Raw genomic sequence first — 23855 nt, forward strand, 5'->3', positions numbered from 1 at the left:
GCCTGATTTAGAAAAGGGCAGGAACGTGAACTAGAAATAAGTCATCAGAGGTTCTATTTTTGAATCACTAAAAGCCATGCATTAAATTGATGGCGAAGCGATTTTGCCAGGGCTGTGTTGCTTGCTCCCTCCGCCCCATATAAAACAGAGATCATTGTGTTTGCATGTCACTGCCCTTGGGTAATACTGTGAAGATAAACAGATGAGATCGAAAATCTCAAACACTGCATTCATCTGGAGGCTTTATGCCACTAACGGTTGAGCACAAGAAATTTAGTAACAACTAATAAGGTTGCCAGATGCCATTGTTACTTGGAGTAACAATGTAAAAATTATGTTGTAGAAGGATGGATACTTAGTGGAAAGGGAAGGCGTTTTTTGGTGAACTAGACGGGTTTGTGTAGAGAAAATGATGGGAATTCCAGGAAATGAGGCTTTCTGATGTAGAGTGTTAAAATTCTCTGTATTTGTCTTTGCTGTTTAGAAAGCAAGGCAGTTAGTTCCACTAGAGTATTAACCAAATCCATCTGGAGATCACATAGTGAGACAAAAGCCACGTCTCTGAGGGCAAGGGAGGCTGAGAAAATAACTGTGTCATTTTTTGTTAGTCATGATTTTATGTCTGGCACAGAAGTAAGTGCTCAATAAGTATTTTTTGGAGTGAAGAAACATTAACTTCACTTGAAGTCCCTTTCAGGAAAGAAACTACTCTCTGTTTCTAGACATTGTTTTGTTTCCTTCTGTGATACTAATTGCTGTTGAAATAATTTTTCTATGTCCCATGGAAAAAGATACTGAATATGCTCTGAAGACACAGTATGTGATTATTCACTGTTAAGTTTCATAAGATCTTTGCTTTGTGTTTCATCTTGTTCAATAAGAAAAATCGGTGTGCTCATTACATTACAGAAGGAACAGAATTCAGTTAAATAATAAAATTCAATTAAAAAGAAAGTGGCACAGATTTGCCTGAGTAGTTGAAATATTAAAGATTAGTCTGGTATTTGATTTAATGAAATAGTTATGTCTTATTGTTCAAGAGGTTACTGAAATAGAGTTAGAGATTCATAGATTAAAAAAAAATTAATGTTCTGCCCTGGCTCTATAGCTCGGTTGGTTAAGCATCATCCTGAAGTGCAAAGGTTGCCGGTTCGATCCCTGGTCAGGGCACATACAGGGACAGCTTGATGTTCCTTCCTGTTCCTTCCTGTCCCTCCCTCCCTCCCTCCCTTCCTCCCTCCCTCCTTCCCTTCCTTTTTGTCTTGCTGAAATCAATAAATAAAAGATAAATTTGTATTTTCATCCTACTTTATTTTTAATTTTTATTTTACTTGGTTATTTTTAATAAACAGAATTCAAGCAGTTTCCCTTTTATTATTTATTTTTTTATTTGGTGTATTTATTTATTGATTTTAGAGAGAGAGGATGGGGGAGAAAGTGAGAGAGAGAGAAACATCAATTTGTTGTTCCACTTATTTATGCATTTGTTGGTTGATTCTTGTATGTGCCCTGACTGGGGATTAATATTATAACATTGGCCTGCTGGGATGATGCTCTAACCAACTGAGCTACCTGGCCAAGGCTATTTTATTACTATTATTTTAAATGTTAGTTCATGTCTCTGTTAACCCATATATAATTATTTGTCTTCCGGTTTGTTGAAACAATAGGTCAGACAGTATTTGCCACGATGTCTCTCAAAGTGGCTGGTCATAAAAACTCCAGCACCACATTCCCGAAGGGCACTCCCAGCGGAGGCCACTGATTTTGCCATTCTGATTCACTCTGTAGTATGTCAAGATAGCCAGCCCAACTTGCTTTCTCTTATGCTTATTCTTTTTGGGAGTGGTGCGGGGCTTCTTCCTTTTCTCAGCCACCACCACAGTCTCACACAAGATGAAGAGTGAACTCCTTTTGAATATTGTGCACACCACTTCCATTTTCCAGTCTGTGCTGATCAGGAGAAACTCCTTCCTTGTCCTACGTCTTGGCCGTCATATTTTCTGTTGTACCCAAGGGTTCAGCCTCGGGAGTAGTGGTCTTCCCCAAAAGGGTTTCGAATGAAGATCTGCATCTTGGCAGTGATTCCACTACAGATGGTGGATCGGAAAAAAAGCCTCCTTTATTTTTTTTAAATCACCTTACTAAATAGGTTCGTATTTGTACTTTGGTTTTGCTCTGCAAATCTAGAGTTGGTACAGTTGAATGTTATATACTGAGGTTCGATTTCCCCAGAAATATTTGTCTCTACCTAAATTTTAAATCTTTAATTTTCCCCAAGCTATTTAGCTATGTTTCTTTCTTTTTGAAATACTTGCGTTATTGCAAATCTTCTGTGTTAGTTGAGAGTAACATGAATTCCATGCATAACAGGCCATAGGTACTAGTGATTACTTTCTTGCCCTTTTTAAAATTCTGTTTTTAGTGCTCATTTGCTTTTTATGGATCCATTTTAAATTCAGAATGTAATATGCCTACTGAATGAACTGGTGGTGAACTTGGGAAAAAGATTACAGTGTTTGCTTTTATAGTGGGGATCAAAATATAAACCCTAGCCTTTCAAAATGTATGGTCACTATACCTTTTTACTGTTATTTAGGGATCTGCTTAGTTTTCTAATCTTTTCATTGTCCACTTCGTTGGTAGTAAACTACATTGGTTGATTGCCTATGTGAGGCTGGCTCTTAACCGTCCCTCAGTCCTAACAGGTTGGTAGCTATCTTTTCACTTATAAAGAAAGTAGCAGCATTGAAGATTCATGCTCAAGCACTTAACTCTGAAGCTTTTTCATTTCCTACTATACCATGCTCCTTCTCTTCTCCCCTCCCCTCCCCTCCCCACCCCTCCCCTCCTTTTTTCTTTTTCTTCTTAAATTTTGTATGTATACTCCTTCACAATTGTGTTTTACTATAAAAGTAACTCTATATTGTGCGTAATTCAAAACTTTTTATTCAAAATCATAATTCATTCTAAAATATATGAACTTTTACCGATTTGAAAAGTTAGGAGAGTAAAGGGTCATATGATCAAACATTTATTAAAATGCTTAATGGGCCCTGGCCGGTTGGCTCAGTGGTAGAGTGTCGGCCTGGCGTGCAGAAGTCCTGGGTTCGATTCCTGGCCAGGGCACACAGGAGAAGCGCCCATCTGCTTCTCTACCCCTCCCCCTCTCCTTCCTCTCTGTCTCTCTCTTCCCCTCCCGCAGCCGAGGCTCCATTGGAGCAAAGATGGCCCGGGCGCTGGGGATGGCTCCTTGGCCTCTGCCCCAGGTGCTAGAGTGGCTCTGGTCGCAACAGAGCGACGCCCTGGATGGGCAGAGCATCGCCCCCTGGTGGGCAGAGCATCGCCTCCTGGTGGGCGTGCCGGGTGGATCCCAGTTGGGTGCATGTGGGAGTCTGTCTGACTGTCTCTCCCTGTTTCTAGCTTCAGAAAAATACAAAAAAATAAATAAAATAAAATGCTTAATGAAAATTAGACATATATTTTTACTTCCAATGTGCAGTGTTCGGTTACTCCAGCCCAGGAGGCTGGGGGCAGGACATGAGGAAAGGAGGAGGAAGCAATGAAAGCTCAAACTAATCAATCCCTTAAGTAAAAATCTCCCCCATCCCAATAGGCAAATAATATCTGACCCTGAAGGAATTCTGTTCATTTTATATCTTTCTAGTAAGTATACAGAAAGGATTGCTCCTATCCCTTCCTCTCTATCTGGGCACACCAGCTCAATTTTACTCTACAGTTGGGCCATATGCCTCCCTTCTGGACATTTTTAGGACTGCAGTGGAAGGAAATGTACTTTATTTCTGTAACCAGGACATTCCTTTAGGGACTACAAAATGTATCTTATTCTGTACTGTTTGAGGAGAGAAAAGGCAGATGATATCTATACCGGAATTGGCTTTTCTTTTTGGTTCACGCATAAATATTTTTCTATATAGCATGTCAGTGACTTGAGTGCAGTTATAAACATAGCCCTGGTGAGATATAGGCATACCTTTCCCAAGAAAGGTTTGAAGGGTTTGGTTCCTGATATGACTGGCAAATGACTAATGCCTTGTCCCTAGTTAACCGCAAATATTACCACACCCTCAAGTCTTTGCAGGAAATAATGTTTGACAAATAGGTATTGTGTGCTAATCTTTTCTCTACCCTTAACAGTCATCATGTCTTGTTAGAATATTGACTACAGTTTTAGATTACAGGTGACAAAATTCTTGGCACATAAGAGGAGTTTCCTTCTTCCCTCCCTCCCTGTTGTGAAAAATCAAATGTGAGCCTGGGTAGGGAGCTGATGTGGGTAGAAGGAGTAAAGGAGCATATTATCTGAAGCAGCAACATAGGGTGAGCAGAAAAAAGCAGTTACATAACCATCTTTCCACTGAAGCACAGTCCTATCCAGTTTCTTGAAGTTCCTTTTAGTTCTATTCTGTTTCAGTCACATCGAGTCCAAACTATGATAATTACGTGGTCATTTTATTTCCTAACTTTATTTGGTCAAAAAGACTTTACATTATATCCACATATCTTGCATGAATGAAGTTTGCATGTTTTTATAGATTTGAATTATTTGAGAAATTTTACTTGGGAAAATGGTTAGCAGTCTTTCCAGTAAAATATTGCCCACCTACTGGAGTGATCTCCTTATCCGTAATTGAATCTGTTAAATCCTGTATGGAATATCTTTCCGTTAACATCCTAGTGCAGTGTGTCTGTGATTTAATCATTCATATAAACCACCTGTTAGGTGGATCTTTTTTTTTTTTTTTTTTTTTTTGGTATTTTTCTGAAGCTGGAAACCGGGAGAGACAGTCAGACAGACTTCCGCATGCGCCCGACCGGGATCCACCCGGCACGCCCACCAGGGGCAAGGCTCTGCCCACCAGGGGATGATGCTCTGCCCCTCGGGGGCGTCGCTCTGCCGGGACCAGAGCCACTTTAGCGCCTGGGGCAGAGGCCAAGGAGCCATCCCCAGCGCCCGGGCCATCTTTGCTCCAGTGGAGCCTTGGCTGCGGGAGGGGTAGAGAGAGACAGAGAGGAAGGAGGGGGGGGTGGAGAAGCAAATGGGCACTTCTCCTATGTGCCCTGGCCGGGAATCGAACCCGGGTCCCCCGCATGCCAGGCCAAGGCTCTACCGCTGAGCCAACCGGCCAGGGCTGTTAGGTGGATCTTAAGGAAGACATGTAGCATGAAGTTATATGCTGCCCTTTAAAAAAGTATAATTACTGCTTACTCTATTAGACACTAATATTTTTATATGGCATATTTATGGGCATGGTAATCCACCTATAGGAATGCTTAAATTAATATCTCAGTGTATACCTACATATGTAGGACATAATAGTTGAACTGGAGATGCAAAGGTTTCTCATTCTATTAAGGTCTAACACCTTGTTGGAGAGAGATGGTGGGATGCACCAACCATCCGTTCACAACCAAGATTTAAACAACGGTTGAGGTAACAGATGTCAGGGACTTCTATTTCTTTGCCAGAGCAGTTTCATAAAAAATCATTATAATCTCCTGGCTCTGAACAGTGCTTTGGAGCTGCCCTATGTGTCTTAGAAAAATAGGTGTTATTTCAGCTCGGATCACCTGAAACAAGAGACTTAATGCTTGAGTTTTTAAGACTTGAAAATAGAATTGGCACTTATCTGATGTGACTTTACTTGACTCTTTTTATCAAGATGTAAAATTTGAAAATCAGTATGTATCTGCCATAGACTGAAAACCTTTTCACAGATAAGTGTTTATAATGTTTTAAGTAAATAAGAGAAGTGATATCTAGTCTTGAAGAAAGTAGTTTTAGTTGAAAAATATGTCAAGAGAAAGATAAAGCATGAAACCTATAATCACCAAGACTGTTTATTTGTTAGCCTTCTTCTGAAAATCCTTGATAAAAGGATTCCTTTTATTCCCTATTATTTTTTGATAGAATAATTTACAAGTCAGAATGTGTCAGTTCTGTTTAAATAATACTGTAATTACCATTAGAACAAAGCATTTATGTTGCAAAGATTTCTCAGCTGTTGTCAATGATCTACATTGTTCAATATTCAGTGGTCAATATCTACTAAAGCAAAATTTCTGTACCACAAAAAAAATGGGAAGATTGTTTTAAGAGTCAGTCGTTATAGAATTTGACCTTTAATTAAAGAGGATAAAAAGAACTTAGATTCTTAGGTTAGGAATGACAGTATTGTAGGATTGGGCAACACAAGGGAAGAATTGATCACCTTTGCTCAGTTAACACTTCTCTCTTTTTCCTTGTTTTTAGCCTGAGCCTCCTACAACAAACAAATGGCAGCTAGACAACTGGCTGACCAAAGTCAGCCAGCCAGCAGTGCCACCGGAGGCCCCAGGGAGCACAGAGCCCCCACCTCGGCACCCAGACGGGAAAGGCAAGGGTGGTGACAGTGGCACCACTAGTCACGAGCATTCAGAATCCAAATATTCTCCCCCTAAAAGCTCCGGCAAAGCCCCCCGGGCCCCTCCCGAAGGCACCCACGCTGGCAAGAGGAGCTGTCAGAAGTCCCCTGCCCAGCAGGAGCCACTGCAGAGGCAAACCGTTGGAACAAAACAACCCAAAAAACCTGCCAAGGCCTCTGCCCCGGCGGACTCGCAGGCCAGCTTGCAGGTCGAGAGTGAGCCAGGACTTCCCCATGGCTCCAAGGATCAGCCTTCCAAAGACAAGCCTAAGGTGAAGACGAAAGGGAGACCCCGTGCTGGAGACACCAGGGAGCCTAAGCCAGCTGTGCCCACCCCCAGCGAGAAGAGGAAGCACAGGAGTGGGCACCCGGCCCCTTCGAAGGCGCTCTCGGGTCCCGAGCCCACGAAGGACAATGTGGAGGACAGGAGCCCTGAGCACTTGGCCCTCGTCCCCCTGACTCAGAGCCAGGGTCCCGCGCACGACGGAGGCAGTGGTGGCAGGACTAGTGGCTGTCGCCGGGCGGTGGTGGTACAAGAGGACCGCCGGAAGGACAAGCTTCCAGTGCCTCTGAGAGACACCAAGCTGCTCTCCCCGCTCAGAGACCCTCCTCCCCCGCAAAGCTTGGTGGTGAAGATAACCCTGGACCTCCTCTCTTGGGTACCCCAACCGCCTGGGAAGGGGAGCCGCCAGAGGAAACCTGAGGACAAACAGCCACTGGTCGGGAAGAAGCTGGATTCTGAGAAGAGAAGCTCAGACAACTCAAGCAAGTCAGCCAAAAAGAGAAAGGTGAGTGAGGGAGACTGGCCTTCCCCCCCAGTGTGGCCTGGACCTGCTATCGGCTTAGGGCTGTCTTTGACTGGCCATTGATTGTAGGTCCTGAGTTGGAGAAGAGGCTGGAAGACTTTGTTTGGATACAGTCCAGGCTTTGCCTCTAAACCAGGTTACTCCTTCATTGCAGACTTGAATGCTTCCCATTCTGTAGACGGGCATTACCAAGTGCCAGGTTCCGTTAGCAGTCTTGCTAGTTTGAGAAAGGACAAGGCAGTCATTGAAAAGCATATTTCGCCCTGGCCGGTTGGCTCAGCGGTAGAGCGTCGGCCTAGCATGCGGAGGACTCGGGTTCGATTCCCGGCCAGGGCACACAGGAGAAGCGGCCATTTGCTTCTCCACCCCTCCGCCGCGCCTTCCTCTCTGTCTCTCTCTTCCTCTCCCGCAGCCAAGGCTCCATTGGAGCGGAAATGGCCCGGGCGCTGGGGTTGGCTCTGTGGCCTCTGCCTCAGGCGCTAGAGTGGCTCTGGTCGCAACATGGCGACGCCCAGGATGGGCAGAGCATCGCCCCCTGGTGGGCAAAGCATTGCCCCATGGTGGGCGTGCCGGGTGGATCCCGGTCGGGCGCATGCGGGAGTCTGTCTGACTGTCTCTCCCTGTTTCCAGCTTCAGAAAAAATAATAATAATAATAAATAAATAAATAAATAAAAACGCATATTTCATTTTAGGATAATGTATCATTTGGGGGTACATTTTTATTTATTCTGATAACATTGATAGTAACCACGTGACCCATTAGATTTTGCCCTAGAAGTTAAAGCTTTACATGAGTTGAAATGTTCATTAGTGTTCTGAATTCCTGAAATTTACTGCTATACACTACATTTTTACTCCTGTAGTATGATCTTTTGATCCATATTTTAACTCATGGCCACATAATACAGTGGTCTCTCATCTATCAGGGGGGTTAGGTCCCAGAACCGCCCATGACAGGTGAAAATCCACAAAGTAGTGACCTTATCTTTTTATTTTATTATTTATATATTTTTAAGGCTTTATAAACCCACCCCACACTCTTATAAACCTTTCCCACACCTATTTTACTTAGTTTACCGCAAAAGTAATTAAAATAATAAATACAGTGTGTCCATAAAGTCACAGTGCACTTTTGACCAGTCACAGGAAAGCAACAAAAGACAATAGAAATGTGAAATCTGCACCAAATATAAGGAAAACCCTCCCAGTTTCTGTAGGATGATGTGGCAGCATGTGTGCATGCGCAGATGATGACATAACACCGTGTATACAGCAGAGCAGCCCACGGCCATGCCAGTCAAAATGTGGACAGTACAGAGGAAAGTTCAGTGTGTTCTGTGGCTTGCTAAATTCAAATCCGTGACCAAAGTGCAACATGAATATCAGTGCGTTTATAACAAAGCGCCACCACATAGGAATAACATTACTCGGTGGGATGAGCAGTTGAAGGAAACCGGCAGTTTGGTGGAGAAACCCCATTCTGGTAGGCCATCAGTCAGTGGCGAGTCTGTAGAGGCTGCACGGGATAGCTACCTAAGAAGCCCTAAAAATCTGTGCGTGAGCCCACATCGAACTGCACTGAATAGGTATGAAACTGGGAGAGTTTTCCTTTTATTTGGTGCAGATTTCACATTTCTATTGTCTTTTGTTGCTTTCCTGTGACCGGTCAAAAGTGTACCATGACTTTATGGACACACTGTATATAAAAATACCTGTATACCGCAAAATCCTGTGATATAGTGAAAAATTCATGATACAAAATTAGATATATACAATTTAAAAATCCGCGATACAGTGAGACTGCGAAAGGGAGGCACGATATGGCGAGGGACAACTGGTACCTCATTAATTTGAACACCAGATTTAGAATCTGGACCGCCATTATTGACTTTTATTAATCAGCAGAACATTTTAAAAGATTTTAGAGCTATTAAACTTATGGTTAGGATATCTGTTGACTAACATAGGCTGGAATGGTACCTTGTAAAGTATTAAAAATCTGTCTATTTATTTCAATTTTTGGAAGTTTCACTTAAGGAATGAGCATAGTAAAAAAAAGAGAAAAACCCTGCATTTTGACCCTCAGGAACCTGGACGTATCACTATTTTGGACAGTCTCCTCCTTTCCTTTATTCATCATTGGACACCTGACTGTTTTTGCTACTTCTTGATGACAACAGATTACTTAGTATATATTTCCACAGGGGCATTCCTGAGCCAGCCTGCCCAAGATTCAGAGTGAAAGGCACTAGAAAAGCCAACTCTTTCCTGCTGAGGAGTAAAAATGTTAACACTCTTTTAAGCATAGAAGAAACTCCTTACTCAGTTGTGGTAGTTGAGCTAAGAATAACAAAGGATAAAAAGATCATGGAGACTGCTGTCATGTCTGTGATTCAGCTGATTACTCTGCTGGGTTAAAAATATAACATGACTGTAACAAACAGTGAGGGCTCCTGTTTTCTCCAGAACCTTGTCAAACGAGACCTGAGAGCGTTGCCATCAGGACTGCAGCAGGCTGGTCGAGATGGGTGGAGTCAGGTGCGAACTGGCAGTGCTGTTTCGGCCAGAAGAGACCATATTCTTTCTCATGCCAGGAAACTGTTAAAACAGTGTTTGTGTGTTAGAGGTATAAAACTTAATGGAGGAAATTGTGGTAGACCTGGCCAGGGAAAAAGTCCCTGCATTTGATTTACCTGAAAAGACTTCAAAAATACACACATTTACCTCCTCTTCCTGGGACACCTTTTATCACCTATTTTCCTGGCCACCATGATCTTGTCTAATTTCCAACGCTAACCTTGTGCATTAGCTGGAGAGAGAAGTATTAGCTTCAAAGATGCTTACTAACCAGTTAAAAATGTTAGGAATTGGGGGCTCCCCAGACAGTTCTCAGCCCAGTCCATACTTGGGGCAAATCCAGAAGTGTTGCTTGAGACTCCAGAAAGGGGACCAACTCCAGCTCTCTGTGCTGCGTATGTGAGCTGTGTCCTCTAAAAGCCATGTTCCCAGCCCTTGGCCGAGCTGAGCTGCATTAGGGAAGCTCATTTATCTTTCTGTTTAGAGGATGTGTTTTCTTCAAGGGCCTGGGAACAGTCTGCCTCTCCGCTGTTTCACTGACAGGGGTCTGAACCAGTGATCTTGTGGAGAGCCTTTAGTACTGGTGGCAGGTGTGCACCCTCCAACCCCTGACCCCCCACTGGTATTTTTAAATTCTCAGTCCTAACATCTAGAGGAACCTCTGCAACAGAGCCTTACTACAGGGCCAACGTTGTACAGAGCTCGCTCTTTGGGTGGAAGAATTCCTCCAGTGTGCTGTGTTTAGATGTCATGCGTCTAGGCAACCAGGAATTCCTTGCGTTATGTCACTAGTTAAAAACATTACTTAAAATCTTTCAGATAAATAAATATAAAAATCAGTTCACTGTAAACTTATTCCATGATCAAAGAAAGAATCATGTGTCATTTGGTTTTACTTCCTGCTGGGTGCCAGTTATGATTAATAGTGAACATTATTCACCTCAGATCCTTCCTTGTATGAGGTAGGCTTCCCCTTTCCTGTCAGGATCCTGACTCCTAGGTCAGGGCATCAGCCGCCCCCAGGCGGCCCAGCATGTGGGCCTGGGTGCCTAGACGGAGTTTGGGCTGTCCTCTTTTTCAGCTTGGGCACTTTTCCCCAAATTTGGGTCCTGGAGACTTGTGCATGTTCTTTATTTTAAGTGTGATCACTAAAACCAGTTCTCTGAGGATGTAGTGAGAACAGTTGAAGAATGTGCTTGATCTTTCACATTAGTGGAATTTACTATTTTTATTTAAAGGCAGTTTAGGGTCTGTTCCTCTCCTGGCACAAAATTTAGCAAATATTTTAGAGGCTAAGCAGATCCTAGAAGCCATTTAGACTTAAAAGTGTGAGAAGATGATCATAAAGAGTTAATGGTGGTTAGCAGCTGTGATGAAGCCATCCGATGTGGCACCCATAAAAATATCTACATATGTATGTATGTATAACTCTAGCACTCTAACAGAGCAGTTAAGGAACAATTTATGAGGAAAAGTGAAGAAAATTGTGAGGGTTAATAGGCATGAACAGACACAGTGCTCCTTACATAAACTACGGAAGTTCATCATCCTGATTATAGTTCAGAATTTAAAATACTAGTTTTTTTCTTTTAAATAATTTTAAAATCAAGGTTATGTTTTCCAGATTTAGAAGAAAAAGTTGAGAAGCACAATGTAATATACGGTCATGCCTGTGCAACTGATAGTACTGTATTCTAAAAACGCACGTGGTGTGTGTAGAGCTCCACGTGTGAGCTAAGAATTGTTCTGGGCACTTTTATAGCTCAAAGTTCATTTAATTCAATGTTTTATAAATTTCTTTTCAAGAGAATGCTGGACTGTCTGAATAGTCATTTTAGTAAATAACAGGACAGGGAGATACATTTATTCCAGTCTTTTCCTTTTTCTAAATAATTGCTTTACTGACCTACAAACTGCCATTTTTGTAAATTAATTTCAGTGCCATCATTTATGTGTGCTTTAAGGCACAGAGAAGGGAAGTTATGAGATGTGGTGGAAAATGTGCATTTTTACTGCTTGCAGATGGTTGTCACTTCAGTCCTTCCTTTCCATCTGAGATCTGCCTTTTCTAGAATTGTTTCCCCAAATCAACATTCTTAGTTATTATCTCTCACACTCAAGGGTTTGAAAAGGCATTTCTTAAAATTTCCTGAAGCCACTTCAAACTGATTTCTTCATGCTTGTTAGGTACTCTAAGAACATTGTAACCATATGCATGTTAAGACTGTTTTAAGCCCTTCTAATTAATGCCTGTGTATTCCCTCACTAAAAAAGAAGAAAAAAGTGGATTGATTTTCCTTAGTACTTATCCCAGTGACTGTAGCCTGTCTTCTCAGTAAGTCCCGCGCTTCTTCGCGGTGCTGACTCGGCCTCGGCATCTGCTGTGTCATCTTGTTGCACTTCCTGCAGAGGCACATCCCGGAGAAGTACCTGAGCTCCGGCTGCTGCTGCTCCACTCCCTCTGCTGCCAAGATCATTTACTTCATTGAGGCAGAAAATGACAGGACGTAGAATCTGGGTGCTGAGACCGTACAGGCCACTTGTTCAGCCACCACCTTATGTAGATGAGATATAGAGAGGCTCTAACTTCCCTCGGCCAGCTGCTTAGCAGAAGCGATTGGGAGCTCAGGTATGCCGACTCCTCCCAGTCCAGTGGTCTTTTTCTTTCCCAAGTGTCTAGTGGGGGCACCCTTGGAGAGAGTCGCAGGTCATTGTTCAAGGATCGGTGTGCTGCCTCTGACCATTACAGTGCCGTTCCTGGCTCAGTGCCCACGCTCTTGCTACCCTAGTACCTCCCACCCACCCCACACTCCCTCTCCACTTCAGGTTCCCTTTCAGAGACCCCTCATCTCTCCCCATCACAGCCAAGCTCCCAGTACACTTTCTTAGCACCTATTAGAAACACTATGGCCTCAAATTAGTGTCAGTTCTGGAAAAACCACCTTCGTTTTCCTGCTACTGCAGGTCCCTACCCCGTGAGCCAGGTGCCGGGCAGGCAGGAAGCTGCCTGCAGCCGCCTGGACCAGCAACCACGTTGCTGCAGCACAGTCCTAGCGCTTCCTTTTATGGGCTGCATTCTCGCCTTGACTCTGCTCTGTGGGTGGAGCAGCATTTGGCAGATAACCCATGACTGCCTGACCCAACAGGTTAAGAAAAGCAAACAAGTCAGTTAGGACCAGGTCGTCAGCCAACACTCTCCTTTTGTTGTAGGTGCCCCATTGAGACACTTATCCTTGTGGGAAAAGGGATCTTCCTACCACCAGATCTCGGACAGGATTCCCCAGAATGGAGGTTGATCTGGGCTAAGCCACAGGGCACAGGAGACTTCTTTTTCCTCTTCAAGAGAGAGTATATCACTCTCATCTCATTTTCAAATTGCTGCTTCATCTAGAAAAATCTCAAAGACTTCTTGCCTCCTGTTTTCCAGTATTTCCTGCTGCTCAGTGTTGCCAAGCTCCCTCTTCCTAAATCCGGCCACTGGAAGTTATGGTAGTGCAGTCCTGCTCCCAGGGACCTCAGCTGTGCCCCTCAGCTGCTAAACTGAATTTCTGTGCCAGTGAACAAATACTTACTGAGCGCCTGTGCTGGGGAAGCTGCTGTGACTGGTTCCAGACAGAAGATGACAGCATTCCAAGTGCACAGTGTACAGAAATGTAAGCTCAAGCCCACAGGTTTGAACTCAGTCAAGCAAGCAAAGTGAACAGAAGGGGACTTGTGCTTTGTTTGGTTTAACGGTTCACTTTATACCAGCTTACAGAATATTATCAGCTTCTAAGTTGATACGTGGCCGTATAAAGCACATTATTCCAGTTAGTGCCAACACAGTCATTAATGCTGGCCTTGACATCCGTATTTGCTGATTTCTCAGTTTTAGATGGTCTCTGGGGTCGCTGATTGGCACAAGCCAGGGTTATAACAACCAGTTTGTGAGGATTGACTCACTACGAATCTCATTTTTATATGTGGTTTGAAAGGTCTGCCACTTTGGTTAGTCATAACTGGCAAATCCTAAGCAGCATGAAAATGTACAAATAAAAGATTAACTCTCGTTCCACCTCTGAAGTCTGGTGTTTTCTTTAAGAAGTAACTGTGGACCGCTTATGCTTAGTTGTGCCTTAGGGACTTATCCTCTGTGTCTCTAACTGCCTAGAAATACTTTCCATCGCAAAAAGTGTATGTTACTAACTACCTCACGTACAAATCTGCTGGGTATTTTTTAGCAAGTTCTGTGAGTTTTCCCAAGGATAAGTTTTCCATCTTCCTGCACTGCTTGCTATGCCAGCTTTGCAGCCTTTAAAACGTAAGAGAATTCACGCCGCCCATTGGTAGCTGAGCCCCTGGGGCACAGTAGATGAGTGATGAGAAGGGTGCCCAAGTAGTCATGTCCTCTCTTGACCCAGTCATTTACAGTCTATTATTCCTTGTCTGCCAACGTCGACTGACTGCGGTGTTACCGTATGAAGCTGAGCAGCAGCGGCCGGTGCTCACACAGAGCCCCAGCAGATCCATCCGCCTGAGGCGCGTCAGGCTCCGCGCTGGCCCTGCGCCACGCCCCCGAGAAACAGCTGGGCGATATTCGGGCTGTGCTTCAGCTGTGCCTTTCAAATGTGCTTCTTTACGTCTCCTCTTTTTTCCTTGTGCAGCGCTCAGGATACTTTTCTCCAGCCTTCTGTCGTGAATGGTTATATTTCTGAGGAACTGATTCAATTTTATCGTATCTTGCACATTTTATAATTTCTTCTTTATACTGGCTGATTGGAAGTTCAGAGTCCAGTCTGCAGACTTCCTCTAAAAAAAATGTGCAGAGCACTGTCCACTAGAAATGAAATGTGAGCCACATATGTAATTTAAAATTTTCTAAAGAGGGACAGACATACGGTGACAAAAAATGATTTGACTTTGGGTGATGGTCACACAATGCAATCAACAGTTCAAATGAGTAGATGTTTACCTGAAACCTGTGTACTCTTTTTTTTTTAATTTTTTTTTTTTATGTATTTCTCTGAAGCTGGAAACAGGGAGAGACAGTCAGACAGACTCCCACATGCGCCCGACCGGGATCCACCTGGCACGCCCACCAGGGGGCGACGCTCTGCCCACCAGGGGGCGATGCTCTGCCCCTCCGGGGCGTCGCTCTGTCGAGACCAGAGCCACTCTAGCGCCTGGGGCAGAGGCCAAGGAGCCATCCCCAGTGCCCGGGCCATCTTTGCTCCAATGGAGCCTCTGCTGCGGGAGGGGAAGAGAGAGACAGAGAGGAAGGAGAGGGGGAGGGGTGGAGAAGCAGATGGGCGCTTCTCCTGTGTGCCCCGGCCGGGAATCGAACCCGGGACTTCTGCATGCCAGGCCGACGCTCTACCACTGAGTCAAGCGAACAGGTCCTGTGTACTCTTAATGATCAATGTCATCTCATTAATTTCTAAATAAAAATTTTTTTCCTAGCCAACCATATCTAAAATATCACTTTAGCATTTAATCAGAGTAAAAATTATTACATTTTCCTTTTTAGCACTAAGTTTTTGAGGGCACCTGTCACTTCAGACTAGCCATGTCCAAGCAAGCACTCCCTAGACGCAGGGCTGTCAATAGGAGTGTGCTAGTCAGTGCAGAATCAGTCGCCTCTAGAGGTGTGAGCCTTCCCTTGGATGTAATTTCTCTATTCCACCCATATGTCCCTTCTTCTTAACGTTCTCACTTGTGTGCAAACCAAGAAATTGAAAAGAAGTATCTTTATAAGCCACTTGGAATGATCCGTTCTGAGGAAAGAAGCTGAATGAGGCTGAGGGCAGTGCGCACCGGCCAGGCTTGTCTGCGGCACGCCAAGCGACATGCCTTTCCCCTCTCTGCTTCTTTCGAGCCGGGCCAGGCTGCCCTCAGCGTCCGGGCAGAGCCTGAGCCTACATGTCTTAATTTATTCATTTTTCTTGAAGAAATTCAGAGGACGAGAGAGACGGAGGTGAAAGCTGGGGCCTCCTACAATCAGTTAATTTGAAGAATGTTTTTTGCCTTTAAGGGAGGATTTCAGGCTTTTAAGGGATCGTCCTAGATTGACTAGTGGTGTCCTAGATTTCTCTTTCAGTGAACTGACAGTTGGAGGCGTTTAATTCTAAATGCGCATCAGAATTAATTGATACTCCCCCCAATCCCTTCACTGTCACTTGCTAGACAGGTAGTGGCTCCTTCCCATGGGTGTCGCCTAAGCCCAGGCCAGGGGGAAAGAGGCCATCGTGAAGTCATTGCGCTGACCTGGTAGGCTTTTTGTAAACTTTGTGTTGACAGGTGAGCACAAGAACATGCAAGACTTGCCATGACGAATTTTTAGTTCTTTTAATAATTTTGTATATTTATCTCACACTTTTGTTGACATAAAGGAATATTTTGAAGTACTCAGTTCCTACAGAATTAAATATTCCTTTTCGTCACTCTTTCCTTAGTAAAATCATATTTAGAATCATTTTCTATCAAATTTCTTGAAAAATGAAAACATATTACTCTATAGATACTGCTCACAGATATTTCAAACTGAATATGAAGTGATAAAAAAAGCATTTGAGTTTTTTTAAGACCATCAGAAAAGCAAACGACAAACCAAAGAAAGTTTGATTATGCAAATGAGATGCAAAACCAACTTATTTCATTGGTGAAAATGCACTTTACAAAAGGCTGAAAGTACTGGAGTATTGCACATTTCCTGTTCCCCTAATTTTTGTGAGCAGTGCATGTAGAAAAGGATATAAAGCCACCACATATGTGTGTGTGTATATATTATTTTTTTTAATGGTATTAGTAGAAGAGAAAGTTAGCTGAAATCCCAAAACAACTATTCTTCTTTTATTGTATGTTTCTGGTCCTATCTGTAAGATGTCTAGACAGGATTTTGTAGCCTGTTTCATTTTTAGCAATATACTTGTTTTCCATTAGAAGAAAACCTAAGCTTTAAGTACGTACTTCACTCCTAATTTTATATGACCACTAAATTAATGGATGTAAATAGATGGTTCTTTTGAAAGTAGATTGGGAGAACCTTATTCAGAAAGTCATCTGCTGGTCTGACCAGGTGGTGGCACAGTGGATCGAACATTGGCCTGAGATGCTGAGGACCCAGGTTCAAAATCCAGAGATCACCTGCTTGAGCACAGGTTTACCAGCTTGAGCGTGGGGTCACTGGCTCAGCTGCAGGCCCCCCAACCCCCGTCAAAGCACATATGAGGAAGCAGTCAATGAACAACTAAGTTGCTGCAACAAAAAATTGGTGCTTTTTATCTCTCCTTTCCTGTCTGTCTATCCCTCCCACTCTATCTCTCTCCGTCTTTCAATAAAAAGAATTATCTGCTGATACTTGATGTGAATACACATTTTACTGATTCTTTTATACTTAGGAAAACACTAAAGACATGTTGAAGTCAGCTACTTATTGTCAGCTATTACTTAGACACCCTCTCCTTCCTAGGTATGAAGAGTAGTTCTTCCTCATGCAAAACTTGGTCTCCACGGAGGTCACATCAAATCTAGATTGCCTGCTGCCCTTACTCCTGAATGCGCGCGCGCGCGCACACACACACACACACACACACACACACAGTATAGGTACTTAGGAGGATGCTGTGTGTATACAGATAAATGTCTCCAGAAGTCTTAATTATTCCCATTGTCTTTCTTTATATTTTTTCTATTTTGCCTATAGTTATTTTTGTAACTATTTACTTCGTTATACTATAATCACAGGGTGAAGCAGAAAGAGACCATGATAGCAAGAAAGTCAGACTGGAGAAAGAGACTAAATGCCAGTCATCATCTGCATCCTCCTACAAAGAATCTTCTAAAACAAAGTGAGTACAGAGATTAGGAACAACCTAGGATGGTGATGCAGTCAGTGTGGGTCTTGACATGGCAGAAACGTTCTTCTCTGCGATACTATGAGTGGGTTAATAAATTCATTCTGGCTCATTTTGATGATGTGTGGTTTCATTTTACTTTTCTCCATGAGGACTTTATAGAAATTAACAGTACATTTGGCAGCAAACTTGGATTCATCAAAAGCTTTTAACAGTGGAAAGTTTCCTAAAAAACCTGGAATTAGTTTCCTTCCAAAGGAATTTTTACACAAAAAAAGAAAGGTGCTATTATTGTCCTTCCTTTGCAGAATAGGAAACCAAGGCACAGAGAGAAAATGACCTGTCTGAAGTCACAGAAAGTAACTAGTATTCTCTGATTTGTTCAAGAAATTGCTTCAAAAAATGACGTGGCAAAACAGGTGCATAATATCCCCATATAGGAGGGATAAGGGAGAGAGAGAGAGAGAGAGAGAGAGGAGGTGTCAGATATGAAGGTGGCACCTGGGTTTGCCTGCTTGTCAGCGGGAGGGGCAGGGTGGGGAGTAGCTAACGTGGGCTGGCTTGGTTAGGGAAAGTTAGGACCACTGGCAGACTCTCCAAGCTTAGAGACAAATCATAGAACTTCAGTTATTACTCATCGGTAGGACTAGATTTTTCAAAGGCATCAGAAAGTCCCAATATTTGTGAAGTCTGGCCTTTGTGCAAAAATGGATTTCACGCTTTGTGACAGCTTATATTTTGTTAGCAACCATTGTGTGGTTTATGTTCTACCTTAACTTTGTATGATGTTTCATTCCAGAACACCCAGGCCCTCCTCTGAGCCCTCAAAGAAGGAAATGCTTCCCCCCACACCTGTGTCCTCCTTGTCCTCGTCCTCGTCCTCCCAGAAACCAGCCAAGCCTGCACAAAAGAGGCCAAGGCGGGAGGCGCACTCCTGTGGCCAGCACCCTCCCAAAAGTGCCAGTGGTACCAAGGGCAACCATAAGGACTCTTCCACCCCCAAGCACAGAAAAACAGAAGGGAAGGTCTCTGGAAGCTCTACAGAACACAAAGTAAGTAGGGGAAGGCACAGTTGTGTAAAGTGGGACATTTTGGTATATCTTGACTTTAAATTCCCAATAGGATAAATTCCTAGTGATGGTACTTCAGAGCTATTCATCACTTTAAGTAAGGCAATATTGAGTGGTTTGTTTTCAGAGTCTACTTTTCAGAGGGATAGTAAAAGGTAGTTAATAGTATAGGAACATTTAGGTGTCAGTTTATTCTTAAAGTGATTCAGAAGGGAAATATCAGAATAGATGTTTTATTCTTGGTTTGAATATTTGATCTCAGATGCTTTAGTTATTGATTACAATGGGAAAAAATTATTCACTTTCCTCAAATACAAGTTCTTCCTGTTAACCTGGGCGTATGTGTATGAGGTGATGAGAATGTATTATTGATTTAAAGAAGAAAAGGTTACATTTGGCTTTGCTGATTATCTGTTTTCATGGACAGACAGTTTTGTCCTCTTTTTGAATCCCCGATACAATCAGAACCTACAGCTCAGTTCGATCTGACTGGGAAAGTGCCTGACCAGACCACATTGTGCAGTGTTGTATTTCTTTTCTTTCTTTTATTCTTTTTAATCTATTTTGGGCTAATTTAAGGAGCTGGTGTATTTAGGTCAGTGATCTTGAATGTTCGAGTAAGATCTATGTACTGATTTTTTTAAAGGTATCTTCTGGAGATGCTGCAAACCCTTTTCCAGTGCCTTCTTTGCCAAACGGTAACTCTAAACCAGGGAAGCCTCAAGTGAAGTTTGACAAGTAAGGTTCTCGATGCTTCTTGCCCTTAATTTGCCCGTTTCTTCACCCCTCCCCCATTCCTTCCCTTTCGTTGCTTCCTCCCTCCTCTTGCCCTCCCTCTCCCCACCCCTTTTCACCCTCTCAGTCTCCTCAGCCACCTTGCTCTAGTCTAGTAAATTTAAGTTCATATGACCCACCCCTGACCTTTTCTTCTCTTTCAGACAAGCAGATCTTCACATGAAGGAGGCGAAAAAGTTGAAGCAAAAAGCAGAATTAATGGTCAGTCCTGGTTCTTTGTCCCTTTTGGTGGAATGTTTTCTGAGGAAGTATCTGTAGTGTCATTCTGTGGTATTCCATACTACTGAAGAGTGGGGCAGGTGTGGGGGCTGACGTTGGCCACAACGGAAACAGAATCGGAAGGATCTTGATGAGTGAAGGGATATTAATAAAGTTGTTTTCTTTGACTCCATTAATTGATCATGGGCAAATACACACAGTACCTAGCACAAGTTTTCTGTGCTAAGTGAGTGAAAGCTGGTCTTCCTGGTAGTGTTCTATTTAATGTGTCAGTGTTCCTTGCCCCACTGAATCAGCTCTCTGGATATGAAAAATGAGTCCTGTTATTGGAAGTCGATCTATTTGTGTCCACCCTGAAATATTTTGAAAGGGAGGCAGCCTATTTGCATTCCAGAACTATCTTAAAGTCCTTGAGAGACTGACCTGAGGGAACAATAGACCGGTGCAATTAGAGTTTTAAGATGTAGCCAGTGATTGCTACATGCTTTAAAAAAGTGAACTCTGCCTGGTGGCTGTTGGACTTTCTGGAAGGTGGTGGTTTTGTTCTGAACTCTGCTGTACTATAATTAGATAATATTTGCCCTTTGTCAATATTTGAACATTTAAATTTCATGTATTCCCTGAAGCTAAACCCTGACACATACGGTAAGTTGAATTGTGTACCAGAGGAGAAGAGTTGGGGTTGCCTTTACTCTCCCACCTGCGGACCTCACCCTGCACTCTAGAGAACCACAGGGAACCGAACCAAGGCTGTGGCCCGGCGCACACAGCCCCGGTCTGTTCTCAGCAGGCTCGGTGGCGCTGGGCTGAGACTCTTCTATCAAGCCCCCATTTGTTGGGACAAGTGTAGGAGTCCTTGCCATGCTGGATGCTGTAAGGCTGTTCAGGAAAAGCCCCTGTCCTAGGTGTCCGGGGGCCCTGAGCGAGGACAGCCTGAGGCAGAGTCGGACCGAGGCCGCCAAGCAGTGGTGTGTGCAGTCTTCCAGCAGGCCGCAGCTGCTGCTAGGACTGGGTGCGGCCTCTGGGTTTTGAAAAAGAGTAAATAGTACCTTGTCAGCCAGTTATCTAAAACTTGTCTTGACATTGGACACTTTTTTTTTTAATTTTTTATTTATTCATTTTAGAGAGGAGAGGGAGAGACAGAGAGAGAGAGAGAGAGAGGAGAGACAGAGAGAGAGAAGGGGGGGGAGGAGCTGGAAGCATCAACTCCCATATGTGCCTTGACCAGGCAAGCCCAGGGTTTTGAACCGGCGACCTCAGCATTTCCAGGTCGACGCTTTATCCACTGCGCCACCACAAGTCAGGCCGACACTGGACACTTTTTAAGCATTGGATTCCTTCATTGTTCAACAAGGAAGTATTCTCCAGAGAACTTTGTTTTTCTTTTGCTTTTAATCTCTACATATGCAAATCTTTTTCCTACCTAAGCTGACCATATATCTCAGTGGGTCCAGGACAGTCCTAGTCTGCGCCTATTGCATCCCATTGTAATAATATTTTAGTCTCAAAGTATGCCAGTTTGGACAAAAACCTGGATGGCCAGCTCCTTTGTAATACTCCCGTTTAATTGTAGTGTTGCAGAGACCTCTGTCTCACGTTCCTAACAGTTACATGCACAGCTGAGTGCAGGGGAGCCTCTTGCACTCCTACGTTATCTGCACTGATGAGCAGAGAAGTAAGAACTCCCTCCTTTAACACTGTCTGGAGACACATGCAGTTGATCACAGGTTTATGTGCATTATTAGCCTTACAAAATTCTTAAGGAGGTGGATATTGATAGGTTGCTCTATTGTCATTTCTTTTGTTTATATCTAAGGCCAATTTAAATTTTGGAAACTTCCATGAAAAATATGGTACTGGAAAGCTTAAATTTTTTTTCTTTTTCAGTTTTTTCTTTTTTAAAGATTTATTTCCTGATTTTTAGAGAAAGGAGAGAGGGAGAAAGGTCGGGGGAGAGGAGCGAGAAGCAACTCTGAGTTGCTCACATGTGTCTTAGTAGAGCAAGCCCAGGGCCTCGAACCAGCGACTTCAGCGTTCCAGGTCGACACATTCACTGCGCCACCGTAGGTCAGGTGGGAAACTGAAAGAGTTAAGTTCCCAACAGTGCAGCAAACCTATAGGCCTTGCACTACTGAGTAATTGGGCCATGCTAATTTGATTTGTCTTCTTTACTGTTTTTCTGAGCGTAAGTTCTCTAGGAAAAAAATGTTTTGGAGTCATTTAAAAAAATTAAAATTACCATTCTTTCTTTGCTGGTATGTCACCATCCTTTTATTTCCACTTTCATCTTGACTGATTTCATTCTTTCTTTTGAACATTATCAAATTGAAAGCATCAGCAAAAAGTACAAACTTGCATATGTGTTTCTCAGTTGCTCTTAAAACATGTGGTGCATGGGTTGAGAAGAAGTGGCACTCACTACTGTCTCAGTTGAGTTGGCTGTGTTCCACTAAGTGAGAAGAGTGTTACATGATAAAATGTGTATTCTGATTTCATTTATATTTCTTTATTTCCTTTAAGAGACCTATGGATTTTATCCCTGTTGGCGCAAGAGGGGATAACTTTGTACATTTAACCTCAGCTTCCAGAGACGATTAGACAATATGTTGGGTTCTAATACGTAAAACAATTATTGTTGACATAATATCTAAGATGTTTATAAACTATAACGTTTTCTACTTATGGTCAGCTAAACTTCAACACATACAAAGAAATTTGTGTCTGCATTATTCTAGATGTGCAGAATAATCCATTTCTCAGGAAAATGATATAATGACTAATCTGTAACTCTAATAACAGGGGCTATGTACTCAATGCTTTAGGTTGAATATGTGCTTTAAGGTTTTGAAAGTATTGTCCTAATATAAAATTGTCTTCTTTTCCTATGGAATTTGTGCTAAAAGAACGTTTTCAGTAGGTCAAAGCTGATAGGATTTGTTAATCATTTTAGTTGGTTTGCCCTCAATCTGTAGCCATAATTAAACAATGGCACTAGCGGGAAGTTACAGTGAAGAATGTGGGTGAGAAACTAAATAAAAGTCTGTCTTAGGCCTAACAATGTCCATGTTCTTTCACAGACGGACAAGGTAGGGAAGGCTTTTAAGTACTTGGAAGCCGCCCTGTCCTTCATTGAGTGTGGGATTGCCATGGAGTCTGAAAGCCCGGCGTCCAAGTCAGCTTACTCGGTGTACTCTGAAACCGAAGACCTCATTAAGTAAGGGCCAAGTCATTTTGCCGTCCTCTGAGTACTTCTCTTTCCTCACCTTTGTCGGTGGGACCCATTTGAACCTTAGTATAAAGGCAGCTTCATAAAGGGGAGCCTTAAAAAAGTTACTGATCCAGGATTTTTTTTTTTTTATCCTGAACTAAAATTATATTCTGGGTGAATACTAGAACAGAAAAGCTGGTTCCAACTGCATCATTTGCCAGGTGCACTCTAAATGCCAACCCTTTCGGACAGAGGTTGGTTTTCCAGTTTGGCTTTCTAATCAGGTGCCCTCTCATCTCAGTTTAAGCTCCTGTCTTTATTATCTGCACTTCAACAAGGGACTCAGTCAGGACACAAGTCTACTTGGGTTTAAGCAGGTGGACAGGCCAGAAAAGAGACGTGTGTCCTCACCTAGTTTTCTGAATGGCCTGAATTGTTGCCCTAAAGCTTCATTTTTTTCCCTGCATTGCTCTCATCTTCACATCTTCAGGAAAAATCAGTAGAAAACTGAGACAAACATACTAAGATATCTTTGTGTCAGGGATTTTCCAACTGCTTTTGTTTAACCTGATCTGTTTTTATATTTTCCTATAGATTGATAATGTCATTAAAATCCTTCTCAGACCCCACAGCACCAACACAAGAGAAAATATTAGCTGTTTTATGGTGAGTACTTTTTTCTTTGTCCAAGTAGTATCACATTGGCTTTTATATCTTTTGCTTAGCATGAAAATTGCTAAGCAATTTTGAAAGTGAAAGGTAATCAGTAAGAGATTAAGGTCAAGGGGTTAATCCCACTGAGAGTTAATTATGATGAAATGGCACCTACTGCCATTATACTGATGACTCAAATGCTTTGGTCTAGTGACTTAAATTCTATCCTTGTACATTTGTGTTTTCTGCCAAAATTTAGTTCTGATGA

At 42.9% G+C, this 23855-nt stretch overlaps 1 protein-coding gene and 1 pseudogene across 4 annotated transcripts in view; one reads left to right on the forward strand and one right to left on the reverse strand.

The window, feature by feature from the left end:
• The window catches only part of AFF1 (ALF transcription elongation factor 1), a 210229-nt gene that overhangs the window by 178586 nt on the left and 7788 nt on the right, over positions 1 to 23855 (forward strand). For all 4 annotated transcript variants that reach the window (XM_066385023.1, XM_066385024.1, XM_066385025.1 and 1 more), the window contains 7 exons: positions 6275 to 7213; positions 17532 to 17635; positions 18441 to 18693; positions 19358 to 19449; positions 19650 to 19707; positions 22803 to 22939; positions 23528 to 23599. In XM_066385023.1, the coding sequence (XP_066241120.1) occupies positions 6275 to 7213; positions 17532 to 17635; positions 18441 to 18693; positions 19358 to 19449; positions 19650 to 19707; positions 22803 to 22939; positions 23528 to 23599 (1655 nt within the window). The remainder of the gene's footprint in view (positions 1 to 6274; positions 7214 to 17531; positions 17636 to 18440; positions 18694 to 19357; positions 19450 to 19649; positions 19708 to 22802; positions 22940 to 23527; positions 23600 to 23855) is intronic.
• Positions 1640 to 4694, reverse strand: LOC136405552 (ubiquitin-ribosomal protein eS31 fusion protein-like; annotated as a pseudogene).

Source organism: Saccopteryx leptura, chromosome 5 (genome assembly GCF_036850995.1).
Source record: "Saccopteryx leptura isolate mSacLep1 chromosome 5, mSacLep1_pri_phased_curated, whole genome shotgun sequence".
Taxonomy (NCBI): Eukaryota; Metazoa; Chordata; class Mammalia; order Chiroptera; family Emballonuridae; genus Saccopteryx; species Saccopteryx leptura.